Source organism: Mirounga leonina, unplaced genomic scaffold (genome assembly GCF_011800145.1).
Source record: "Mirounga leonina isolate KUSES-001 unplaced genomic scaffold, KU_Mleo_1.0 Mir_129, whole genome shotgun sequence".
Lineage (NCBI taxonomy): Eukaryota > Metazoa > Chordata > Mammalia > Carnivora > Phocidae > Mirounga > Mirounga leonina.
The window spans coordinates 4276460-4303042 of NW_023270323.1; the positions used below are offsets into that span (position 1 = coordinate 4276460).

The 26583-nt window shown below is 35.1% G+C and overlaps 1 protein-coding gene across 4 annotated transcripts in view; it reads right to left on the bottom strand.

Annotated features, from left to right (window-relative positions):
* SMARCAD1 (SWI/SNF-related, matrix-associated actin-dependent regulator of chromatin, subfamily a, containing DEAD/H box 1) overlaps positions 1-26583 on the bottom strand; it is a 77298-nt gene that overhangs the window by 20141 nt on the left and 30574 nt on the right. For all 4 annotated transcript variants that reach the window (XM_035004500.1, XM_035004498.1, XM_035004499.1 and 1 more), the window contains exons 6-10: positions 26240-26340; positions 17667-17768; positions 16522-16603; positions 14680-15071; positions 4971-5170 (exon numbers count right to left, since the gene is read on the bottom strand). In XM_035004500.1, the coding sequence (XP_034860391.1) occupies positions 4971-5170; positions 14680-15071; positions 16522-16603; positions 17667-17768; positions 26240-26340 (877 nt within the window). The remainder of the gene's footprint in view (positions 1-4970; positions 5171-14679; positions 15072-16521; positions 16604-17666; positions 17769-26239; positions 26341-26583) is intronic.

Sequence of the window (26583 nt, forward strand, 5' to 3'; positions counted from 1 at the left end):
ACTCGATCCCAGGACCCTGGGATCATGACCTGAGCTGAAGGCAGTCGCTTAACCAACTGAGCCACCTAGGCGCCCCTAAAGATAGCCTTTTATCATCATTTTAAACAGATGAAAAGCCTGAGGCTAAGTAATTTGCCTCAGGCTGCATAGCTACAAAGTGTTTTATGGAAGGCTAAGATTTTAACTAAGGAAGTTCTATCTCATTCGTAAGTTTATTCTCATACTCACTAGGTAAGCATATAGCCCATATTAAGATGGAAAGCTAGGATAAGGCCATGCGCCTCTCGTTCTCCAGCTTTTATCCTGTCCCTTTAATTTCCTATTACACACATTCTATCTGCACATAAGGAAGAGGTCTGGACTTAACTATGGTATAATAAAGGGCCAAATTCTAAAATCAATATACTTTAGAACATGGGTAAAAGAGCTGGGGTAAAAAGATTTCCATCTTAAATCAGAATCTATGCTTCAACTGTGAGGTATGCAATCTACACATTTCTCGTTAAAAAAAAATTAAAAGTACTGGTAGGAAAAAAATCAGCAGTATTGCTGAAGTCTTTGTAGTGATTTTTAAAAATGCCCTTTACTTCTGGGCCAATATAATTTCTACTGCCACTACCAAAGTAATAATAAATAAAAACATTATCATAGATATTTTAATTTCCAAATCCAAATGAATTCTTTCTACTACAATAATGGTGAAAGTAAATGCTAATATTGGAATATTTATTCTATTCCAGACACAATGCTATGGGCTTGATATGCATTATTTCTTCATTTAATCTACATTATCAAGCAAGTAAAATTATTATCCCCATTTTACAGATGAGACCATCTCTGGGACTCAGAGAGGTAAGTAACTTGTCCAAGGTCACATTGCTATCCAAATCCATGTCTGCAGTGGCACAGACAGTATCCAATCCAGGTCTGATCCAGAGCTCATCCCTTAAACAGAAAACACGAAAAAGTTCTTTCTCTCTGACCCACCCACTCTATGGTCAGAACTGAGTGAGTATTTTTGAGTCCTTCCCGAGGCCTTAGTCATCCCAGACATATAAGTTCCCATTTCATGAAAATGATGAAACTTAATAAGGTAGGCATAGCACACCATTTATTAATGTATCAAAGGGCCAGTATGCTATTCCAATGTCAATCTATCACAAGTGGCCAAGAAATATTGAGAAACTAGTATTACTGTTAAAATATTCTTCACTACGCATAAAACTTTAAAAAGTGATGAAGGAATTTTGATAAGCATCTACTATACAGAATTTTTCGATCAAATAAAACTGTTTCATCCGGGGCGCCTGGGTGGCTCAGTTGGTTGAGTGGCTGCCTTCGGCTCGGGTCATGATCCTGGAGTCCCGGGATCGAGTCCCGCATCGGGCTCCCTGCTCAGCGGGGAGTCTGCTTCTCCCTCTGACCCTCCTCCCTCTCATGCTCTCTGTCTCTCATTCTCTCTGTCTCAAATAAATATCATCCTTTAAAAAAAAAAAAAAAAACTGTTTCATCCATCACAAAGCCGCTCTGGTAGCTGTTTTTGATCAGGACATTAAATAGCTCTGTCATATTGTAATATTAAAAAAAAAATACAAGTATTTGTCTGTGTGTTTATGTGTATATACATACACATATTTGTGCGTGGATGCGCTCTCTACTGGATTTACCTAAGCTATAAATAACTTTCTGTTGCTTAGTATCCCAACAGTGCTGTCCAGCAACAGATCCTTTCTTCAGAATGCAAAAGATCAATGAAAATGCAATTTTGACAAAGACGTTTGAAATCCAATTCACTTGTTACGACAAACTTTTAAAACAGGGAAGATGTATTCTTTCTCTAGCAGGATCTAATATTTAGATGTTGTACAATTGTACCTTCCATTTATTCAATTTATTTTGACATTCTATAGTTTTCTAAGAATTTTCATGACTGCGTATGAACCCCAACACCAGTTTACAGATAAGAATGTAATCTGTCCAGCATTACCCAAATGGCAAAACTAAGGCCCAGGCCTTCTGAATTAGTTAAGGGCTCTCTTCTCATTAGCAGACTATAAATATCTTTAAACTGAAGGGTTTTTTTTACCTCCTATTAAGAAAAAAAAAATGATTTTATGATTTTAGTTTTTCTGAGATCATGAGAGAAAACAAAGCAGCACATTATTCTGAAGTTACTTGTTTTGTTAGGAGAAAAAAAAAATCATTCCAGACAGTTACGATTTCTTTTCAGAGTGAAAATTAAATTAGGTTTAAATCTCCTGCCAGATAAACTAGTATCAAAATTATTTTGAAAAGGTGAGAAAAGCCTGAAATGGCAACAATAGGAGCCCATACAATATGCTAACTTTGAGTTTAAAATGCAGAAACAGTCTAGGGAGACTTGTTTCAAGTAGTTCATATGAAACAAGTTTAGGGATACTAGCTGACCAAAAGTTTATGTCCCGTAAGTGTAACATAGTTGCTGAAAATACTACAACAACATTAGTTTGTACTAATAGTAGTATCCAAACTACTAAAATATTTCCATCATGGTACTTTGAGTTAGTCAAATCACATCTGTAGTATTGATCTGCATTCACATCACTGTCAAATGGCTTCATAGCAACTGTTTAGAACAGGACAGAAAACCATCTCAAGTTGAGGGACAAACAAAATCAGAAAAACCTCGGGTAGATTTAGCCCAGAAAAGACAGGACACATATAATTAAATATATTTTATATTGAACATCTGAGAAATCTTTTCAGTTAAAACAATTTAAACCCAACATATTTTAGATAAAAAGCTAAATTTTGAGAGATGGCTACATTAACGGTAGGAATAAAAAGGGAGAAGTACCTGATTTTTTTTTTTTCCTTTTCCCTCACACTGTATTATATTTTAACTTTAGGCACCTTTAGTTTTGGCATTTTAAAATAAAAATTATGAATGTAATGGTTTTGAGATATATGAGAGACATTTTATTTTCCTCTGCAAAGATTTTATTTTTATTAAGGATGTTGGTATGTCTGTATGTCCTTAATCTCTAAAAGGCATTTTTTTCTGTTATAATTCATATAAATTTGTAGTAAGAAAATAAAGTTAACATAATTTTGCTAAAAAGTATTGGTTCTGTTAAGAAAAGCAGGACAGCTGAGTCATCAGGATAATTCAACATTTTCCTCCATGCTAGTAAATCCTTTCCCAAGGCAAGGCAACTACTTTGCATGTCTCTATGCTAAGCAGCAATGATGCCTGGCCAGTATACCAAGTAAAACTGCTTGTGTAACTTTTACCTTGGCTAAAAATAAAAACCAAGACAACAAATTTCACCCCCTAAAAGTGCATTTAAATAAACTCTGAAGAAACTACCACACAGGTGTTTAGAAGATATATTTTGGGCTAGAGCACTTTTAAAAAAGAGCAATTTTTCTCATCTATGATATATTTCATCAAAAAATTCCTCAGCCTAATGGAAAGGATACTTTATTACCTGATCATACTATTTACAAGTAACAGGACTTTGTAGATGTGGGTTTAAGAGAGAAATTTTTTAAGTGATGCAATAAAGCACTTGATTTTTTAAAATCCAAATTATGATAAAGTAGACTCAACTGGGTAAGTCTTGTAGAGTGAAGAACTCCCCATATCCAATGCTGTAGAACAAGAAGGAGCAGCTCCAACTACACTTTTAGGAGATGAATTTGCTGACATGGCCATAGTTCTTTCTATGCAACAGAGAAAAGAGCTTCTTTGTGGGAACTGCATCACGTTTCCCTACACCATCCCATAGCACCCTAGAAGGGCACAGAAAAGATTGTAGCTTACTATTAAAGGCCAGTAACCATACCTTGACTTTTAATTAACCAATGATCAGCAAATATGCTTTGATCATGAACTAGAAAAATGCTAAAAGAAGTAAATAAAATCACCAACTAAGGTAATTAATTTTAATGAGGCCCTAGTGCTAATCTTATTAAATACCTATCAGAAATATTCTGAACAGATGTAACTTATTTTTAATGTTGCATAACACTACATAGCTTGGATATACCATAATCCATTCTAACTATTCATACCACAATTCATTCTAACTATTCTGATTTTAGGAAATTGGACTGTTTTCATGTTTTTTGTCACTATAAATATTACCACAGTAAACAATTTTATACATTTCTTAAGAAGGAAGTATTCTAATAGTTCTGAGTCCCCAAACCACTTAAAAATAAACTTCTAAAGGAAGTTCAAAACAATCTCCACATCCCAATATCCCAACACCATGCAAAATGGGGGTGTTCACAATTATAAAATGACATTTTAATATGCACTGGTTGTTGTATGAGTTTTTTATTGAAAATAATTTAGTGTCTATTTTTTGTAAGAATTCTGACAAGGCATTTTACTGACAGTAGCAGTTTTGGGAAATACACTTTTTATAATCTTTCCTTATATAATCTATTTAGTAAGTGTCCTTTTCATTTCTGATGTGTTTCTACTCCAAAAAGAGATTTAAAAATATGGGCTTTTTAAAACATTAAATCACAGATACAGGATATTTTAATCATTTCATTTTATTTATGACTAAAAAGAAACTGAGCTAAGAGAAATTTTTTTCACTGATGCAATTAAGCAGCTGACTTTTTGAAGCACCATACTGTGTAAAGGGGTGGCTAAAATTACTTTTCAGTTTTTGTGATTATATATGAAATGATCTGTCATCAGACAAGGAAAATACAGGTTACGTAAGATCATAACATTTACTCCCTCTAATTTATAATGACATAATGGAGTAAATACCCTTGGCAGGGTGGGGGGGCATTGATAAAAAAACAATTCCTATATCACTTATGTATCATTACAGGAAACCCTGGGCTTCCCTTCTAACATTAGTTTTCATAAAACATCCACATTTAAGTTCCCTAGGCACAATACAGAAATTCAGAATTTTTATATGGCTGAAATAAAGTAAATAGGTAAGTACAACAAATATTACCTCTGGTTTAGAATAGAAGGTTGTTCTATGTTCCATCCACCTCCATTTCCAGTGAGCATGGTAACTTGCTTTGTCAATTTATTTGAAATGTCTTCACATTTGTTCATAAGCCTTATAACTACATCCCTTTCTTGGATCAGTGTTTTACAATGCCATATCAAATCTTCTGATAAGCCATTAGTTTTGGACATCTTTGTGAACTATGGCATAAGAAGAAAAATAATTTAATACTTCAGATCTAGTAAATAAAAATCCAGTATCAATTTCTTTCTTTTTAAGGGAATAAATTTTGTTAATTAAATTTTTACTAATGACCTTAAATCAAGTGCTAAGAGATAAGAAAACCTGTTTTTTCATGTTTACATTTGAATTTCCATGTTTCTCTTTGTATATTTCTCCCCAAAATGCACAATCTCAATCTCAAGCTAGTTACTTTGCCCCTAGTAGCTGCTCTCTTATAGGAGAAACTCTCAAGTAATCGTTAATGTCTTCTATGAAGTTTTGTTTTCAAAATCTCAGATTCATCTTTATCACCAAAGGAATGGCACCAAATATAATAATTGTATACCTGAAATCTTGCCTCCATTTTCGTCACTTCCCATGACTATGACATATTATCGTATGATTAATCTTCCTAAACATACTTTTCCCTATTATCAAAGCACCACCCCTTGAGCTTTCAAACCCTCAATTATTATTTGCCACTTAAATTTTTGCTCCTAAACTGAGACCATTATTTGGAAAGACACTGCATGAATCAAAAATTAACTACAACCAATTAAATAACTTGATAAAAGTTTTTTAAAAAGTCAATTTCAATACACTTGTATAAATGGCTCTTTTGTGAAAGCTCAAATAATTTTTTTTTCAAAAATGTATGTGTACTTATTTTTCTAAAGGAGACACTGAGGGGCACCTGGGTGGCTCAGCTGGTTGAGTGTCCAACTCTTGGTTTCGGCTTGGGGCATGATCATGGGGTCCTGGGATCGAGCCCCGTGGTCAGTTCCACACTCAGTGGCAGGGCTGCTTGATTCTCTCTCTCCCTCTGCCTCTGTCCCTCCCCCCATTCTTGTGTGTTCTCTAAAATAAATAATCTTAAAAAAGAAAGACACTGAATATTTGATCATGTAAAAGCTATAAAAGAATTAGAATTTTTCCATACAGACAGCTGGAAAAAAAATATCCTGAAGAACCTTATAAAAAAAAAAAACTTTTAGTGAAGAGGAACAGAAAGGCTCACAGCTGTCTAAAAACTAAAAACCTTGTTGGGCAAAAAGAGAGATCCCACAATCCAGAAATGAATAAAAGAAACTAGAGTAAATGGGTGCCTGGGTGGCTCAGGGTTAAGCATCTGCCTTCAGCTCGGTCATGATTCAAGGGTCTTGGGATCGAGCCCCACATCGGGCTCCTGGCTCAGCAGGGAGCCTGCTTCTCCTTCTCCCTCTGCTGCTCTCCCTGCTCATGCTCTCTCTCTCTCTGTCTCCAATGAATAAAATCTTTTCTTTAAAAGAAGAAAAAAACTAGAGTAAAATCACCTGTTAAGATAAAACTACATGATTTTGATTCATATCATCTTATTTAGCATATTCTTTCAAGTTACAACAAGAATCACATTAACAACTCTAAATAATCTTTGTGATCACAGTGTATCTAAATTCACAGAGAAACTCAAATAATACAAATTCAACACTTACAGGATATACAAAGATAATTTCATCAAAAATGCATTTATAATAATATACTTTTTCATATCTAACTTAGAAAAAGTTGGAAAGAAATAAAATTTCCACTCTATTCCAAAGCCATGTTGTTATTATACTGCAGGATTAAAAAACAAAACAAAAACTTATTAGCTTTTCACAAAATGGCACTGTGAAATACAAAGTTATTTGCACACGACTTTACATCTTCACAAGGGCAACATTAACAATCACAATGTGACCTCCCACTTTGTGCTTTCCAGGGAAAAGATTTATACATAAACACCAGGATATATAAGAATCAGTGCCTTGAAGATTTTCAGAAGGTTCTGTTAGAACTTTTTTTTCAAAGATTTATTTTGAGAGAGAGAACACAAGCGAGGGGGACAAGCAGAGGGAGAGGGAGAAGGAGACTCACCACTGAACAGGGAGTCTGATGCCGGGCTGATACCAGGGCTCCATCCTAGGACCCTGGAATCATGACCCGAGCCAAAGGCAGACGCTTAACCCACTGAGCCACCCAGGCGCCCCTCTATTAGAACTTCTAATTAAAATATTTTCAGGAGCTCCCAGGTGGCTCAGTTGGTTAAGTGGCCTGCTCTTGATTTTGGTTCAGGTCATGGTCTCAGGGTCCCTGGACCAAGGCCCCAGGCGGGCCCAAGCATCAGGGCTCTGCGCTCAGTGGAGAGTCTGCCTAAGGATTCTCTTTCCCTTTCCCTCTGCCTCTCCCTGCCACTCGTGCTCTCTCAATAAATAAGTAAATCATTTTAAAAAATAAATAAATTTTTAAATGGAACCCTAATACAGACCAGAAACCCAATCTCAAGCCTGTTGTGGGTAAATGTGTATGTTTCTGATGTGTACGTGTGTGAGTGAACAAGTAAGAATAACCAGGAAATAAAGAAGAAACAAATACTGTGTACCATGTATGTGCTAGAAACTACTAGATGTCTCTTTTATTTACTAACTCATTAAATCTTCACAATAACTGAAGATCAATTCACCAATTCTGGATGAATAAACCAAGGTTCAATTTCCAAGGTCATAAAGTAGGGTAAGATTCCAAAGTCCATACTGTTTTTTCACTACAATTAGTACCTCCCTAAGTTAAAAAAAAAAAAACAAACCTTAAAAGTTTAAAAAAACAAAACTTTTTTTTCTGTAAACAACTATCATTTACTATATTTTAATTTTTTAGCAGATAGTACCCTGGCTGGTGAAGACATCTGATGTGTAGACACAGTCCCTGTCCTCATGTGGTTTATAGTTGTTGGGAAAGACATGCAATGAATAATTTTAAGTGTAATGACTTGTATTACAAGGGAAAGAACAAAATTTCACGGGCACTTCCCAAAGAGACTAATATAATCTAAGATCTAGAAAGTTCTTTCAGAGTAATAAGGCCAGAAATAAGAAAGAACTATTTTGACCCAAAGAAGATCAATTCAATTATGTCAGAATCTAGAAGAGATAAACAGTACAAAAAAGAAACAACTAGACCTAACTCTCCTGATGAAAGAACACATCAACAACCATGTAACAGTAGTGGTGGGAGCATTTAACCTTCTAATTGTAATTTTACAGAAAATACTGATCCAGAGGAATGTGTTAAACTATACTAGGGAGGTATAAGCAGAAAAATCTAGACAGGGAAGCTGTAGAACAAATGATCCAGTTCCTTCACTAAAGATATCAGAGGAAGAGAGAGAGAGAGAGAGAGATGGACTGGGGAACCTATAGGTTAAAATAGAATTAAAAGACTGATAACAATTTCAGTATGTGGACCTTATTTAATGGATTCTAACTCAAACTTACTTAGAAAAAAAAATTTATGGCATTTATGAGAAACAATCTGAACACTGAATGGATATGTTCTAATATTAAGGAATTATTGATGATTTTTATTAGGTGTGACAATGTAGTTTTGTTTAGGGAAAAAATCTTTTTTGATATCTATTTAAATTTTTATGGATAAAATGAACTCCGAGATTTGCTTCAAAATAATACGAGAAGGAAGTGGATGAGGGTAAAGATGAAACAAAGTCAGACATCAGCTAGGAACTGAAGCTGCTGATGAAGACATGGGGGTTCACTACACTATTCTAATTTTTATGTTTGAAATTCTTGTAGGGGAAATGAAGGAGAGTACAAAAGGTAACTCTTATTTCAGGATACTGCATCAGTTTGAGTTGGTTACTAAGATTTTTAAATGAACTTGACATTTTGGTTATTTTTGAAGTCAAAATTTATCTCCCTGGGGCTTCCTATTGTCCCTACCCTTCCTCCCATATAAGCAAACCGACATTAGAGATGATCCAAATTATTGTTGCTAGTTTAGAATTTAAATCTATCTAGCAGTAATACACTATCCATGAATGTAAAATACCAGATTTTCAAAGAAAAAGTTTCACTAAAAGATGAAGTTGTTAGGATTAGGTTCAGTTATGAGTAACAAACAGTAAACCCAAATCAGGGGTTTAAATAAAATGTAAGTTTATTTCTCTCCAATGTAAATGAAGACCTGCAGAAGCACTTCAGATTTGGCATGATGGTTCCCAAGTCAAGGATTTTTCTACTTTGGTCCTTCATATCCTCAGTATGTGGGGTTCCTGCCACCATAATGACATCTCAATCAACAGGAAAAAGGGATCCTATTAAAGACACTTTCCAAAAGTCCTAATATACTTCTGCTTATATACCATTTTGACTTTGTCAAAATACCACAAGGAAGGCTGAAAAATGTCTTAATATACTGTGGGTAATGTAACTAGCCATAAATCTGTTTAAAGCCCAGAAGGAGTTTTAAAATAAAGAAAAACTGATCCAAAAAAGTTCCAATCAATATAGCTATAACTGCAAGGGGGATAAGCAGAAAACAACAGTTTCTTAGCATTTCACTAGTAACATATACAACACTTCCAATGCAAAATATTGTGGATATTTGCAGCTAACATTTGCTAAGAACTGGGCAACTAAATGGACGTTTACTTTATTTAACCCTTAGAAGTCCCACCAGTCAGTACCATAAATACACCCTACTTAAAGATGAAGAAATGGAGAATAAGAACTTGCTGAAGGTCAGATAAACTGCTGGAAATGTCAGAATTGGGATTCAAAGCCAGGTCATCTAGCTCCACTATATAATTCACCCACCTCCACCTCTTAGCTTAGCATGTACTCATAAAACCAAGGGAATAAAGAGGCATGCGTGAAGTTCAGGAAGAAGAGATCCTACACAAGAGAGACAAGTTTTCCCAAGGATGTCAGGGAAATGAGAGCCCAAAGCCACAGATGAATAGCAGGCCCATAATCCAACCAGTGTAAACCAGAGCAGGTCATTAAGATCCCAAAGAGACTTTCTCAGGAAGATGAAACTGATGGAATACCTGAAGTGTCTAAAAACTGAGGGGAAATTTAGACAACTGAGGAAAATTTTAGAATTGAAATAATAAATATATAGAAGATTAAGCAAACAGAAAAACCAAGACAACTAATACCTAGAGAAAACAAAATGCTAAGCAATATCATGTAATATTCTACATGGCTAAGCTAAGAAAAGCATTTATATAGTGACAACAATGTAGATAACTAAAAAATGATCTTCAAAATTATCCTATTATTAACTTCTATTAGTAGGACCAGGGAATAGGAAATAGGCATGAGAGGGGAGATTGACAATGAGAGTTAATCTCACCATAGTGTTATAATGTCATGTCAACAGATAAGACCTAAAACAAAAATTAAAAATAGCCTTATGCTTATATTACCTAGAGATATGGAAGTGATAAGAATCAGACAAAAGAAGTGACAGCAGTTATTTGCAGTGTGGGAAACAGGCTGGAGAAAGGGGTGAATACGGATTTTTGGAGGAAACAAGCATGCAGAATTATTTAACTTGTTAATCCAAATACATGAATAATAAAAATCAAAACTTATCTTCATTAGTGGTGTGTATGTTTCTGTTTTTGTGAAAGAGGCCAGCACTTAAGGAAATATGTAAGAATACTGTACTGTTGTTACTGTTTTCTGAAGACAAAATGCATGTAAGAATTCTATAAATTATTTAGCCTCACCAAAAAAGGATTTAAGAAATGAAAATACTCTGTAAATGCAGGATCTACTAGTAAGTCTAAAGTTACTGATGAACATAGAAAATATGGTCCTATTTATATAGTATGAAATATATAAATGGATGCCCAAATAGATGCTCAATACAGTCTTAGGTGGTGGGTATCTTTGGTAGAATTATCACTAACTTTCTTCTTTGTTATTGAAGGTACTATTTTAGACAAAGAAAAAGCATTCCTCAAAAAAAGAGATAAAGCTATTTTTTTTTTCGGGTGGAAGGAATAAAAAGAAAGCAATTCCTACTTCCTGGATAATTGCATGGAAAGAAAAAAAAGAATATCAATATGGCCCTGATTACGATCACTTTGATTAAAAACTCAAGTATCACTCTAAAGACTTTTTTCTTTTAAAAATAGTCACAAATTGAAGTACCTCTCTCCCACCACAGTGTGTCACTCTTACAAGTATTTTTGAATTGATGGCGGGGGGGATTGTTTAAAACCAGATTTGACCCCATACCTAACAAGTAACATTTATAAGGACAGAGTCCTAATCTTATTCACAGATACAAATACCTGGCAGCAGCTGACGAAGTGTTCAGAATGCATTTATAATTTTTTTATAAATGTTTATCAAACTTATAGAGATTAAAATAAAGCTGAATTTACTGAAAATCATCCTATCAGGAAGGAAGTAACAGGCATTACAATGCTTTATGTGACAAACTTAAGAAGACATTTTACAATAACAACTGAGAAAGCAAAAAAGGAAACCTGGGGTCTGAGTTACTAGTAAACTGGAATTGCACAATGAGGAACATAAAGTATTTTTTAACATGAACGAAAACCTGGGTTGCATTGTTAAGGATCAAGGAAAACTGCATCTACACCGACCTAAATGTTAAGGAAGTAGATGCATATATGAAAAGTTTTTAGGTTGAGTTATCCATGAATGAGTTACTCATGAATCTTGCTTTGGTCAGCATACATTACATCCTGATTAAAGTATAAAGATGCAACATCATAAGATAATCACAGATGTAATAGCGTCCCAAGGCACAAGGCTAGACAAAAACTCAGTGAGTTGTTAGTGAAAGGTTAGTGAACTGATGCAATCAAATGAGTGAAATTTGGCAATTAAAATCCCAATTTTACCACATTAATTGTACATGTTAAACTGACATTATTGGTTTGCTGTATTTCCAAAGTCTACAGGATTTGATGTTGTGGTTTCCTACAATAAACACATACTTTACCACTATTAAGCAGAAAAATGAGATGGAAAAATTATGAAAAAAATTTGACAAACAGTATTTAAATTCTGATTCAAAGAAAACAATAGGTGTAAAGCTGCAAACATAAACACTCGTACACAATGCACTTATTTTGTTAAACAAACACATTTTACTCATGTAAAATAAGGGTGACAAGCATATCTTACAGCATTTAATGTTTAAAAAGTGTATTTCTCTGAAAAGGAAAGTCATAACTGAGGTACTTTTCAAATTTTGTTTTAAAAGGCACTGTAAACATAATTTTCACATTTGAACTATTTTTATAAGACAATGAAATACTAATGATTACATTAACCTACCAATGTCACAGACTTCATTTTTAACAAAAATCATAATTAAAACGTGTACTTGATTTGTTAGTTCAGTATGCATTTTTAAATGAAATATAAATGACTTTTAAAATTCTGATAAATTCCTCAATCCTTAAGACAAAATAAGCTTCAACAATGTTAAGACTACTATCATTTACATGCTGATCTTAATATATAATGCCATGTAATTGTCATTATAGTATGACTGAGTGTCATAATTAAAATTTCAACTAATTCTCATAGGAATTTCTAAAAACAGTAGCTATGAAAACAAAATTCGTTTTTTCTTTTATTTCTTTCTGAAGTTGTTTATAGGTACATTATTAAACCTTTCTGAATAACAGGAAAGGAGTATATCATATATATATACAGCTTTTTACTAAAATGTACAGAATATTAACTTTACCTTTGATGATTTTAAGATGAAATTGCTCTCTAAATCAGTCACACTGAAAATTCTAAAGTGACTGAAAGTAGAAGCTTAAAGTTTTACACAAATTAAAATTCAAAGCTTATATACACAGATGTGCTAATGTTACTGTTCATTTCCAAAAACTCTTCATTTACCTACATTTTTCAGAACAGCAAAACCTTGTTTTTTGCTGATGTAGCAAGTTTACTTTTTAACTGTTACATAAAATAACCAACATTTAAATAAATAGCTAGCAAAAAAATCTTTGTGTTCAATTTTTAAAGAGGGATCAGATACAATAGGAGATTTACCTAGGTAACGCATAATCCACAAAAATTTCATGTTGAGGCTAATTTAAACTATGCCAATTAATTAGCAGGGGAACTATGCTTTCTACGCGTTAAGTTGAATATTTTTAAAAGCATCTGGCACATATAAGTCTGGTATAACTTACTTTTACTATAAGATATTTGGGCAAGTAGTTACAGTTACTAAACACAGTGGTGTAGATAATTGCATTCCTTATTAAATAAATTAGAATCCCAACAAGCCTGAGCAACCGACTCTGCAATAACATAGGAGACCATTAAAGATTAAAATAAAGAAGAAAAGCAAGAAAAGAAGAACAAGAAAGCCCTTCAGCAAATACTTTAACAAATAAATCACTCAGGCAAAGCCGAACAAGTTTTGAAAAGGACCTGCTTTGACAGATGTTCTCTGGAAAAGCAAAGGCTTTAGGCAAAACAAATGGCTTTATTTATTTTATTTTTTTAAGCTATGAAATACCAGTAATGTTGTTTCTTTATTTTTCAAATATCTTAATTTTTTTAAAAATGCTTTTCAGAACCACTGTTCAGGTACCCTCCCATACTACCACTGTAAAGATACTTATTAAGGGAACTTAGGCTCTTACAGATTTGTCACAAGTATAGAATTAACCACAAAACAACTTTACTCCTTAAGATAGGGAATAAAACTTCCTTAAAATTTCTAAAGCTTCAAGAGGCACTTCATCTTCGAAAGCTGTAAAAAATCATCCATATTGCTCTCACAGCAGGGCCTGTATATAATTCATGCTATAAAAGCCTACATTCCCACAAAAGTCAAGGCAAAACTGAAAAGACAGAGTTCTTATATTTCTCTGTATGAATAAAATTTGCTCACTGAGACTTGCAAAACTCAAAATACAAGTATTTGGGTAACACCTGCTTATAGGAAACTGAATTCCATAAAAGGATCATGCAAAGTGTACTTACCAGTTGCTTATGCCTTCCCTTCACCTAACGCTTGAATTCTAGGCTTCACACACTTTTCTATCTTTTCCAGTTAAAAACGCTGCAGCCTGCTACACTCCATAAAATGGCCGTGTTGTTTAACCAAGAAAAACATGTTAGAGACTGAGCTGTCATTTTTAAAAGAAAAAGAAAATAAACACTTGCTTCTTTTGTGGTGAAGCATAAAACACTTAGGCTGGCATCTTGAATCATGGAGCTCCCCTCGATGTTGCTATTGCTCTTCAAGTAGGTGTAGTAAAATTTCTGCGATTCTTGCTTTCTGCATGGTATCTCAGCAGTAACAGATCAGAACAGGCTAGCAAGCAACTCCTTCCTAAATGTAAGCTCTAATTTCTTCTTCTGCAGTGAAATGAACCAAGTTTCTATGCAAAAGAATGAGTGACAGTATGCCCAGCCAATCAGCTTGGGTTTTTTCAGGAAAATCACCCCTTAATTCATTCAAAATTAGGTCATATGACACTATTTGAAATACTATTGGCTTACAATGAAAGTAATGTTTGCCTCTACACAGGATAAGGCCACCCATTTATGCCTCCCTGGGCTGAAGACACCTTGACTATAAACGATACTGTGAATTAAACACACACACACATACACACACACACACAGGGAAAAAAATGTAGCCTTACCAGAGCTTCCCAACTATTAAAGGGCCGGAGTTCTGTTATCTTCTGAGCCTTTTTCTGAGAACACTGAGGAATCAAAGTAAGTTCACCAATTGAAGCATCTTGAAGAAAGTGAAGAATTTTACCCTTATAGCCATCCTCCATCACTTCTTCACCACTACTGTAGTCTTCATCTAGTGAACTACCCACATCAGAGCCCGAATCGTATTCAGAGTCTTCAATAACTCTCTTAGGATTAAATACATTTTTTTTACGTTTCTTGTTAAAACCATTTTGTGGTTTCATGGAACATTTCTGTTTCAATTTTGTTTTAGCTGCATTTTTAGGGTAATTCTGACTTCTTGAGGAAGCTTCTTTTCCATTTGGAAATTCACTTTGTGAAGCATACTGCATATCTGTGTAGAAAGATAAAAATAACTAAGTTAGGAAGATATAAATTAAATATAAATATAAAGATACAAGCCTTCAAATAAGAAAAAATTACCTAAACGTGTTATTTTCCTTTTGAATACAGAATTCAACTATAACTTGTTAAATTCTGATATGCTTTAAAGAGAAATACTGAAGTGGAATTTGAAGTTGTACAATGAGTTGAAATAGTTAGCTTCAAAAACAGGCGATTACTAAAAAATAAAAATGAATAAAAACCCCCATTTTCTAACAAAGGTCCTGAGAATATAAATGGCAGCTGCATTTCTGTAAGGTATCCCAGATGCTACTTAGCAGCCCCATCTCCATGCCAACACTGACAGGTATAGCAAAAACATGTTCACCCTAAATTAAAACCATTCCTATTATATTAATTTTCCATCACCATGTCCATCTATTGAAATATACTATTATTAAAAACATTGCCACACTGGTTAACCTATCATACTCCATTGATTTCTAAGATGCCTGTGATTGAAGATAACTGTTATTTCTTACCAGTTAATCTATTACATAATACTTTACTGTTTAGAATGTCTGTTTTACTTACACAAAGGGCTTTCAGACTTATACACTGATTATCATACATTCATATGCACATATAAAAGACAGAAAAACTGGGATAAGGCAGTTCTCAAATTCTTCACATTCATAATCTCTTTTGAATCATTTTTCAGACACAGAACTGGTGATATTGGTGGCTTTTTCCCCCCCACACACAATCTCATTCTCTGTGCCATCAAGAGCACTGGTACTAAGGTATTTCTTAAAATAATTTATTAAAAAACAAAACCAAAAAAACCTAAAACCACTGTACTGGGTTTTTAAAGCTGGTTCTGTAATCAAGCAGGAATCAATTAGATCAGCTCTTCATAGGGATGTTACTAAACATGTGTGATTCAACTCTTCTCCACTACTTAACCTCTAACATTTGGTTCTGAAAGTTAAAAGTGCTCCAATACAGGTTTAGGGACTTTCTTCCATGCCAGTGATATTCATCTTTTAGGTTTCTGATACTGGTGCTTCTGATTATTCATGTAAGAGCAGGCTAGGACACCTACATTACAGGGATTATAAACCACCAGCAATCATAAGATCCATCCTGTGTGCTGTTAAAATATAAAAAATGTTCCTTTTATATTCAATAAAACATGGTAATTTAAAAGTAGCCTTAACTATCAAAAAAAAAAAAATCCAAATGGAAAAGGATATTTACTATTTCATTTTACACTGCCATTATAGAACAAGCCAAAACATTTGGAAACTGCTCATTTAAAAAAATTTTACATCATTATTTCCAAGATCTTTTGCAATCCCATTCTCTGATAATTACCTAATAGGTTTACATTTTCTTATATTCCAAAATACAGAACATGACAGGAATTATGTGTTTTCTAGGACAGAAGAGCTAATTACCTTGGTCTTCTGCAAACACTTTTAAAGATTCTAAAGCTTCTGTGTACATCCATTCATGTTCCTTGAGTACTTCCCTTAGTTCCTAGAAATAAGTCATTGATCTTTTTGTTAAAAATCTAAAATTAGCAACTTGTAAAAAACTTTTATGCTCTTTTAAAAATAAGTAAATCACTTGAAAATTCGTATCTGATTATTTCACATTTGTTTATATGCTGCTTTACAAATTCTTTCTGTATGTATAAAATTTCACCTCTGCGAATTTGTAAGTCTTCAAAGGAAAGGAAGCTAGACTTTTTCTGCATTTCTATTCTCCCTATGAAGGCTCTGAACACATGAGGATCAAAAATGTTTGTTCAATTAAACATACCATGCAGCTAGGCTTTTTCAAACTGCTAACTTCAAAACATATAGTTTCAACACATGTAAAGAACCAACCAACAAGATTTTGCATTTAGCTTATCAGAATTCAGCAGATGTACTACCTGTGCATATATTTGAATAAATCAATGCAAGTGTGAATGTATTCTAAATGTTTAACAAATAATGTGCTTCTACATACAATCAGGTGATGGAAGAGAAGCAAGTTTGGCATGAATCTTTATACAGACTCTGAAAGCATTCTTACTACTTAGCAAGTAGAACAAAGCTTATGGAATACTAAAGTACTGAAATGCAGTATTATACTTTAAGATTATTTTTTTTAAGTTTCTTTTTTTAGTAATCTCTACACCCAATGTGAGGCTCGAACCCACGATCCTGAGATCAAGAGTCATGCTTTTCCGACTCAGTCAACCAGGCACCCCTAACCCTTTAAAATTCTTAATGAAAAATTTAAAGGACAAGAATATGAAAAAAGCTAAAACAGTTGCCTTGGCTTTCTACATATTCACATTTCATATATGAGTTCCAACTGTTATGTTTGTTATGATTATGGTTACTATGCTGATAAAGTTGGCAATTAAGGTAAATAAACAACGTAAAGAATTAACAAGCAGTATAAAAGTATTTTATAATATTGATAAAGGAGTATATTTAATTAGGAAAATGCAAAACACACCCTAAGCTTTTCCACAGTTTTTCTCAAACACTATTTTGTTCCAAATATTTAGTACACACTGATTATATTTCTGTCCACAACCACCTACCTGTTTATCAAAATTGGGAAATTCCTTTTGCAATTTCAATACAATACTTTCTTGCTTTTCCCAATTACTACTAGATTCTGCAGACTCATTTGATTCCTCTCCCTAATGGAAAGAAAAAAAAAAAACCAATTAAGGAGAACATCTATAACGCTAACAGTCTTAAGACAATTACATTTATATTTGACTTGATTTGGAGCTTACCACATTAAGAATTCAGAAATGTTTCTATTTCTTGTGAAAACTGACAAATTAGTATCTTTAAGGATAAAAAATATTGCTGCTTTACGATCACAAAAAGACCTTTACTGCCTATCCAATAACTCACACTTCATTCATACACACTCAAAATGAGATAAATCTGCAAAAAGACTAGAATGTTCCTCAAATTATTCTAAATAATTTGGATATTTTGAAGTATATTTGCTAATGGCAAATAAAAAAAAAGATTCAAATATCTCATCTATGCTCACACTTTTATACCTCCCTACAAATTTCAAATACTGAGAGAAAAAAGTTTACTTCTCATTTGGTGCTGATTCACAGAATGGCTTAAGTATTAATTGTTCAGCCATAACATAAAAGTAACATGAATAATAAATTTATGTGAAGCCAAAACATTAATCTGGGAATAATTATAGTTACTCATATAATCTCTTTCTTGTCACTTAACTGGACTTAAAGAAACTGGTTAAAATTCCACATCCAAGGGGCACCTGGGTGGCTCAGTCAGTTAAGTGTCTGACTCTTGGTTTCAGCTCAGGTCATGATCCCAAGGTTGTGGGATCAAGCCTCACAACAGGCTCAGCGGAAGGTCTGCTTGAGATTCTCTCTCCCCCTCTCAAAATAAATGAATAAATCTTAAAAAAAAAAAAAAAAAAGATTTTGGGGTTCATGCATAAGAAAAATCTTGCATTTCAGTCAATCAAAAAACATTTATCTAACTCTGCTTAGAACTATACCACATGCCATATAATCAAGATATAGAAAAATACAGCCTCATGTTTTCTCTTCTACCTCCTTTCTTATCCAACAACTAAATGTTATTTTTCTTTCCCTACCCAAAATAGAAATACTAAATTGTGAGTGATACCTCTGCTGCACAGAGGTGTAAGATGGAGTTCCACAAGACAGAAGCAAATAAAATACTATGGAAGTTTGGAAGAGGAAGAAGAAAACTCCATGTGTTTTTATATTAGTGAATGGCCCATTTGGGTTGAAGCACAGAGACCATGGATAGGCTACTAGGCTGAAAAATTAAATCAGAGCTAATACTGTATTTGGCCTGCAGTGTTAAATTGAGGTCAGCCTTTATTAAGAAAGCAAAGGATTTTGAGCTGGGTAAAAAAACACTAATACATGGAGAAAGCATTTCAAAACCCTCAGAAATTCATACTGCCATCCTCACTTAACAGCTGAAGACACTGAAACGCCAAGAATAAACCTTTTAGGTCATAGATAGATAACCATCTGAGGCAGGAATAGAAACTTAGGTATCCAACTGTAAACTGCTGTTTTTCTACTATGTAAATGTTTCCTAAACCTTAGTCATTCACATAGCACATTCCTGTCCATCAAAGAATGAATGGATAAACAAACTGTAGTATATACACAAAATGATATTCAGCCTTAAAAAAAAGTACTGATACTTGCTACAATGTGGATGAACCTCCAAAAACATTATGCTAAGTGAAAGCTAGACACAAAAGGTAACATATTGTGTGCTTCTATTTACATGAAATATCCAGAACAGGTAAATCCACAGACAGAAAGCAGACTGGTGGCTGCCCAGGGCTGGGGGGAGGAATGAAAGGAGAGAAACGACTTAAAAGGGATGGCAGGCTAGTATGGGGTGATAGAAAGATTTTGGGACCAGACGGGATGGTAGACTAGCAATGAACTGCTCATTCTAAAATGGTTAATTTTATGCTATGTGAATTTTACCTTAATAAAAAAAAGTCTGACGTTTGGAAAGCAGTATCTTTTGGGAATCAAATATATGATAGTACAAATTAAACATTCAGTAGATGGTATACTTCTCATTTGCTCTCTACTCTCAGATTTAACACTTCTGCCAGCTCTGCTAATCCCTGGTGACTTAAAATACCTATGCAATCCAGTGGTAACACCAGAGCTTTATACAAGACCGGTGATACACAGAGTCTGGGCCTAAATCTGTCTCAGTGGGCTGTAGGGTTATGAATTAATCTTGTGGTTATTTTTCCCATTCCAGAATGCAGAGCTGGAGCAGATATATTTAGGACTGGCAGCAATCTCATATTAGCTCCTTGGCCCACGAAGGGCCATTATTGTAGGAAAAAAACAAATCCAAGTTCCTAAAACCGTGGAGGGGCAGAGGAAGGGGTAGGAAGAGGAAGAAGAGAAGTACAAGCAGCAGCAGCAGCAACAGCATATTCCTGAAGGAACTGAGAGACAGTATCACCATCCCATCCCAATGAAATGGGGTTCCTTGGCCTATACGAGAGCTAGATGATGGGTTTCGGGTTATCATAAACAAAGAGGTGATGACCCTGATTTTAACTACTAAACCAGATGTGGTATTTTTACTGGAGCAAATCAATAAAACTGTGCAGTTATCAATCTGTCAGATGCTTCTTCCCCCACTGTCCCCATCCCAATTAGAAAGGACAAGCCAAAGCAATTGTTTTCATCTGGGCAGGGTCAGTGTTAGATGCACCTTCACTGTCTTTAGGGTTATGGTAACTCTCTTGCTCTTTCCTCATACAGTACTCTAGGACTGATAGTTTTGCACAGTGCACAGAATTCACTTTAATCATCTACACCGAAGACATCACACTGACTGGACCTGGTAGGCAGGAAGCAGTGGGTACCTTAGTAAGATACATGCATGCCAAAGAGTGGGGAATAACCCCCCTCAAATTCTGGGGACCACCACTTTCATGAATTTTATGAGGGATCCAATCTGGGGCATGTTGCAAATGCCATTCAAAAAAAAAAAAGGAAAGAAAAAACGGTGCATATTGTTTAACTCTACAAGAAGCACAACACTTGGTCAGCCTCCTTCAATATTGGAGGCAAGGTACACTTCATTATGGTGTGTGCTGCTTAATCTGTTTACAAACTAACTCTTTAACACTGTCACAGTTATGAACTGGGCCCACATGAAGAGAAGACTCTGTAGCAGTCCAGGATACAGTACAAGGTGCTCTGCCACTTGGGTTTCTTGACCAACAAGCAGATGCCAATGGTCTCAAAGAATCTGGCTAACAAGGATGTTGTATAGTGTCTCTAGAAAGCCCTAATAGGAAAATCACAGCAGAGACCAATAAGCTTTTGAAGCAAGGTCAGGTGTCCTGCTGAAAACTACAGTCTGTTCTGCTATATGACATATGCAATTCCAAAATTACCGCACTGTGCAAAATCATGAAAATAATAAACTACAGTGTCTAAGAAAAATCATGTTAGAGGCACAACATTCAGAAACTTCATCAGTGGGGCGCCTGGGTGGCTCAGTCGTTAAGCGGCTGCCTCTGGCTCAGGTCATGATCTCAGGGTCCTGGGATCAAGCCCCGCATCGGGCTCCCTGCTCGGCGGGGAGCCTACTTCTCCCTCTCCCTCTGCCTGCCTCTCTGTCTACTTGTTCTCTCTCTCTATCTCTCTGTCAAATAAATAAATAAAATCTTTAAAAAAAAAAAAAAAAAAAGAAACTTCATCAGTGACACATTAAAAAAAGAAAGGACTGTGCTTAAAACAGGGTAGCACAATTTCACAGACATTAAATGGTTAAGAAATACATAAATACTGTAATAAATATGAACTGAAGTCTGCCTGGGGGCTTTAGCACTGGAAGGATTGTAGCTTATGAGGTACTGTGAAGTGGTAGAAGGGTTATCTGAAAATAACCAATTTGTTAACACCAGCTATGGAATGCCATGGCTCACTGTGTTATCTCTGCTATACTGGCTAAAAATATAAATAAGAAATTATAAAATAAACAAATATGTATTTCTGCTCCTTTGCGAGCCCCTCCTTTCATACTAATGCTGTCTATATGGTTTTTTTTTTTTTCAACTTATTTATTTGAGAGAGAGCACGCACGTGCATTCAAGCCAAGGGACGGGCAGAGGGAGAGGCAGGGAATCTTAAGCAGACTCTGAACCAAGCGCAGAGCCCAATGTGGGGCTTGAACTCACAACCCTGAGATCATGAGCTGAGCTGAAATCGAGCTGGATGCTTAACTGACTGAGCCATCCAGGTGCCCCTGTCTGTATGGTTCTAAATTCAACTGGATGCTATGCATGACTCTTACTACATTCAGCATTAAAGCCATTATCTTCAAACCAGTACAACGGTTTTCAGTAACACTTAAAACACCAGCTAACGTGATGTGTTAAAGCTGTCATGGTGTAGCCTTTTAGTCTTCACCATCACTGTCATCATCACCTTCCGCATTCATATGGCCAGCAGCAGCAAATTATTGCAAGAGTTCTGTGGTTAGATCATGAGTGGGACCCTAGCTCTTTATCTTCTCCAGTTTCTACTTCCTCCAATCCAAACTGCTTTCTTAACATAGCTTGTTCTAAGTTTTAAAAACTTCTCTAAAGAATCAAAATCTTTCAAAATCACAAATAAATCAAGGAGAGTTTTCCACCACACATAATGCAAACACTCTTTTATCACTCCAGGCTTTTACAATGGTAGCAATGAACATTCTGATGTTAAATCTATTCCCAAATTCTATAATCACATCTGCATTCTTTCAGTAATAGCAATTAGCATCTTAAATGCTCACTTTAAATAGTAAGCCATAAATGATGTAATCACACTTTTATCACAGGGCTATCTCAGAGCGGTGGTTTTCTGAGGCAAAAAGAAGAAAAAAAATGGGGTTGAGTTCGGATTTTGTAAATAGGCAGGCTTGATGCATTATAAGAGTTTTTAAGGAAAGTTTTTTTCACTTGCTGTTGTTTTTACAATAATCCTCTTACAACGGACAAGAATTAAGTAAAAGTATCAATGCAGATTTGGGCAATCCATCCATTTTTTCTATACCTATAGTGAACTCTAAGGCTGACTTTATTTCTTTTAAAAGGCTCAGCTCAGTTTGGTAAGTAATAAACTACTATTGGTTTTAGCTCTAAGTCTCTACCTGGCATCTTTCAAAGCCCTAATTCCTCTTTTCTGTCTTTCAGATTTGGGACTTGTAAGGCAGGCATTTGTAACAGATACCTGTTTTGTCAAAATTTAGAGTTTAATTCAATGTACAGTTGCTTCCTTTAGTTTACTTCTGTATCACACCTGGAAAATTCTTTTGCAGCTTTCCCATCTGCACTCATTGCTCTGCGTGACAGCTGATGGCTTAGGAATTTGCAGCACTGTTTGAAACTACTAAAGCAACCACTAGTGGCACCGAAAGAAGCTACTTCTGCAGGATACAGTTATTTCCTTAAAAAGGCTTTGTATATAAAGATCTAGATGGAAAGGGGTGTTCTGATTTTTTCACTCTTTGATCTTTAATTCAAATGCTCAACCATCTTTACTTTTCTCCTATTTCTTTATGCCTATCCCAGCATTTCATGACAGGCTGGCTGTATTATATTTGTGGCACTGTCTCTGATGCTTCACAATGTGCATTCCTTTATGCCTGTTGCTCAGGATATAGCATATCCTTATTTCTTCCCAAATGTTTGTTTCAAGCTTTTCTTCAACACTTAAAACTTTCCTTTTGTATGTACTGCCTGATATTTTTGAACAAGATTGCTTAGATATGTTCGGGATGTTGAACAGGTGCTTTTTTCCCAAAAAGTTCACCATTGTGAAAGAATAGAAACACAGACTCATGGGATAATAAACATGGTAAAATGAGGGAGCCAGTAGATGTTTGGGGTGTGTACATTTTATGTATTCCTATGTGGCCCAGTGCAGCTGGGTACAGTGTTCTGTGTTCATCTAGTACTTCTCATGAACAAAACTGTACATAAATAACACAAAATCTAGGCTACACTAAAACTGCTGTTTAACATATTTACTGCACTGGAACAAATTCACCTTTTAAAAAAATAATGGACTTCTCTCTCTTTGTAAAACAATTGTTGGCTTGATAGGGAGTCCTGATAGGAACAGAATGGTTGGCCATGGGACATTAAATGACCATGAGACTTGAGCTGATGTGATCTATCTCATCTACCAAGCCTAAAACTGGGCATGAACAGCAGCAACCCATCATCAAAATGGGAGACTGAAATTCGACTTGAGCAGGTTCAGGAGGCACAAATAAGTTGCATGTGCAGCAGTCCCAGACTCCCATAGTACCTACTTCTGCTTTACTGCTGCCCCTCCTTCAACCAGTATCTACGGCACTTTTGGGAATTCTTTATGATCAAATAATGAGGGAAAATCTTGAACTTGGTTTTCAAAGGGTTTACATACTGTTAGAAGCAGCCCAAAGTGAAGTAAACAACTGCTATGACTTAACCTCTTTTAAAAGAGTAGCCCTGTGCACAACTTTGGGCAGTACATCTTACTGTCCCTTTTGCATAGAAAGAGATGGCCAGATGTATAGCGCTATGATATTGTATGGACAGAAGCCAAGGAGGAGAGTAAGAGTAAAAGATCGGTAACCAGAAGTCTGGGAAAGAGGTGCACTGTTGAACTTATCAGGAGTTTTTCTGAGAACAGAATGCAAGGGAAACAGTTTTCCTTGAGAATGTTCAGCAAAGGCCATCTACTACAGAGGAAATTTTTAGTAATCAGATAGACAAGATGATCTATTTTGTGAATACCAATACCACCACAGCCATCTGAATGCTTGCTCAATGGGTCTACATACAAATGGCCATGGTAACAGGAATTGAGGCTGTGCATACAAATCAACAAGACAGTCCCACACCAAGATTTATCTGACCATTGCTACCAACAAATACTTGACTTGCCAAGAGAAGAGGCCAACAATGAGTTTCCACAATACTATCATTCCTTGGGAGATTCAGTCAACTGTCTGGTGGAAAGCTGATTACATTGGACCCCTTTCATCATGGAAGGGACAGTAATAGAAAACTACCAGAAGCTGCCTTGCCTTTCTACTTGCTTCTGGCAATATCAGTTATGGGTTGAATTCTGTCTCTCCAAAATTCATGTGACGAATAACACCCAGTAGCTCAGAATGTGACTTTATTTGGAGACAGAGTCTTTACTGAGATAATCAAATTAAAATTAGGGCAAGCCCTAATCTGATGACTGGTGTCCTTACAAAAAGGAGAAATTTGGAGAGAGACATGCACACAAAGAGCACACAATGTGATGACGAAGGCAAGGATCTACAAGCCAAGAAACACCAAAGTTGCCATCAAACCACCAGGAACAAAGAGAATAACGGAAAGCCTTCAGAAGAAACTAACCCTTCTGATGCACTAGCTTCAGAACTGTAAGACAATACATTTCTGTTGTTTAAGCCACCCAGCTTGTGCTACTTTGTTATGGCAGCCCTAGGAAACTAACATATCATATACAGATATAGAGAAAACCTAATTCACACAGTACACTGTGACACCATAATGCTTCTGGCCAGGGAGCTAAGAAAAGTGCATCAGTGAATTCATGCCCAAGTTCAGTGATTTCACCATGGGCCTCAATACTCAGAAGCAGCAGGCTTATAGAACAGTGGTACCACTTAGTGAAAATTCAGCACATGAACTTATGGAGAACACCCAAGACTGATGTGTTATTCAACAGGATGTACAAAGAAAGTAAATGCTTTGAATCAGCAATCAATATGATGCTATTTTCCCCACAGCCATTATATATAGATCTGTAAAATAAAATGTGGGCCTAGTCTCTTATACTACAGCTGTTCCTCATAGCTAAAAACCCAATCACAGAATTTTTACTTCCCATCAGTATTAAGTTCTTAAGAAAAAAATGCTTCCATGTAGGGACATAACATTGTCTCATTAAATTAGGGTAGAGATTGCCACCTGGCTACTCTGGGCTTCTTATACCATTAAATCACACATTAAAAAAAAAAAAAAAAAAAAAAGGTTATTATACTAGTTGGGGTAACTGATTTTGATTTTGATTACCAAGAAGAAATTGTGTTGTCTTGAATGCAGGCAGGGAGGACTATGTCTGGTTTCACTGGGAGGCCTCTCAGTAGTTCTATTCATAAAGTGAAAAGTTAATGGAAAACTACAGAGTAACCCAATAAAAGCATAACCATAATTACTTTTAGATAAGCAATTAAATATCAAAGATGTCATCTAGAAGAATTATAAACAGCTGCCACTGAGGAGGAGGAAATGGTGCTGGTGGTGATAACAGCCATTTTTCTTAAGTGTTCAATTATATATTCAAAGTATATTTTCCCAAAGTTACTTTATCATGCCACTAGAATGTTTTTAATAATTTATTTTATAACTCAGAGATAAGCACTTAATACCAGATAAATTAAAAAGAAAGCAAAAAGTCATAAATGAAATGTAAACACATTCTGATTTGGTTGTGAAAAAGGAGTGATTCATTTAGGTCTAATATCCACAGATTCAAGATATTCTATGCCTAACAGCTGATTCTGATACTGCAGTTCAAATGTAACTTACATGATCCAGTCTTTTCTTTTTTATAGACTGATCATCATTAAATTCATCTTCCTCATATGGCTCTGAAGAAGATGATAATTTTCTTTTCCTGGGTCCACCACCTTTTAAAACAGAGAAGAACAATCAAAATCTGCACAGTTATTGTAAGAAACATTAATGCAAAATAAAGGCAAAAATGTTATTATAATGAATACATGTGTAGACAGTTCTCTTGACATCAGGCCCAATGTTATTTCTTCTACTTATCTTGTATACTCAGTAAATGTCAACTGAATTAAAGGAAGAATAGAGACTTTTATCAGTCTTTCAAAAGTAGAAATCACTGTAATAATGTTATTTGTAAA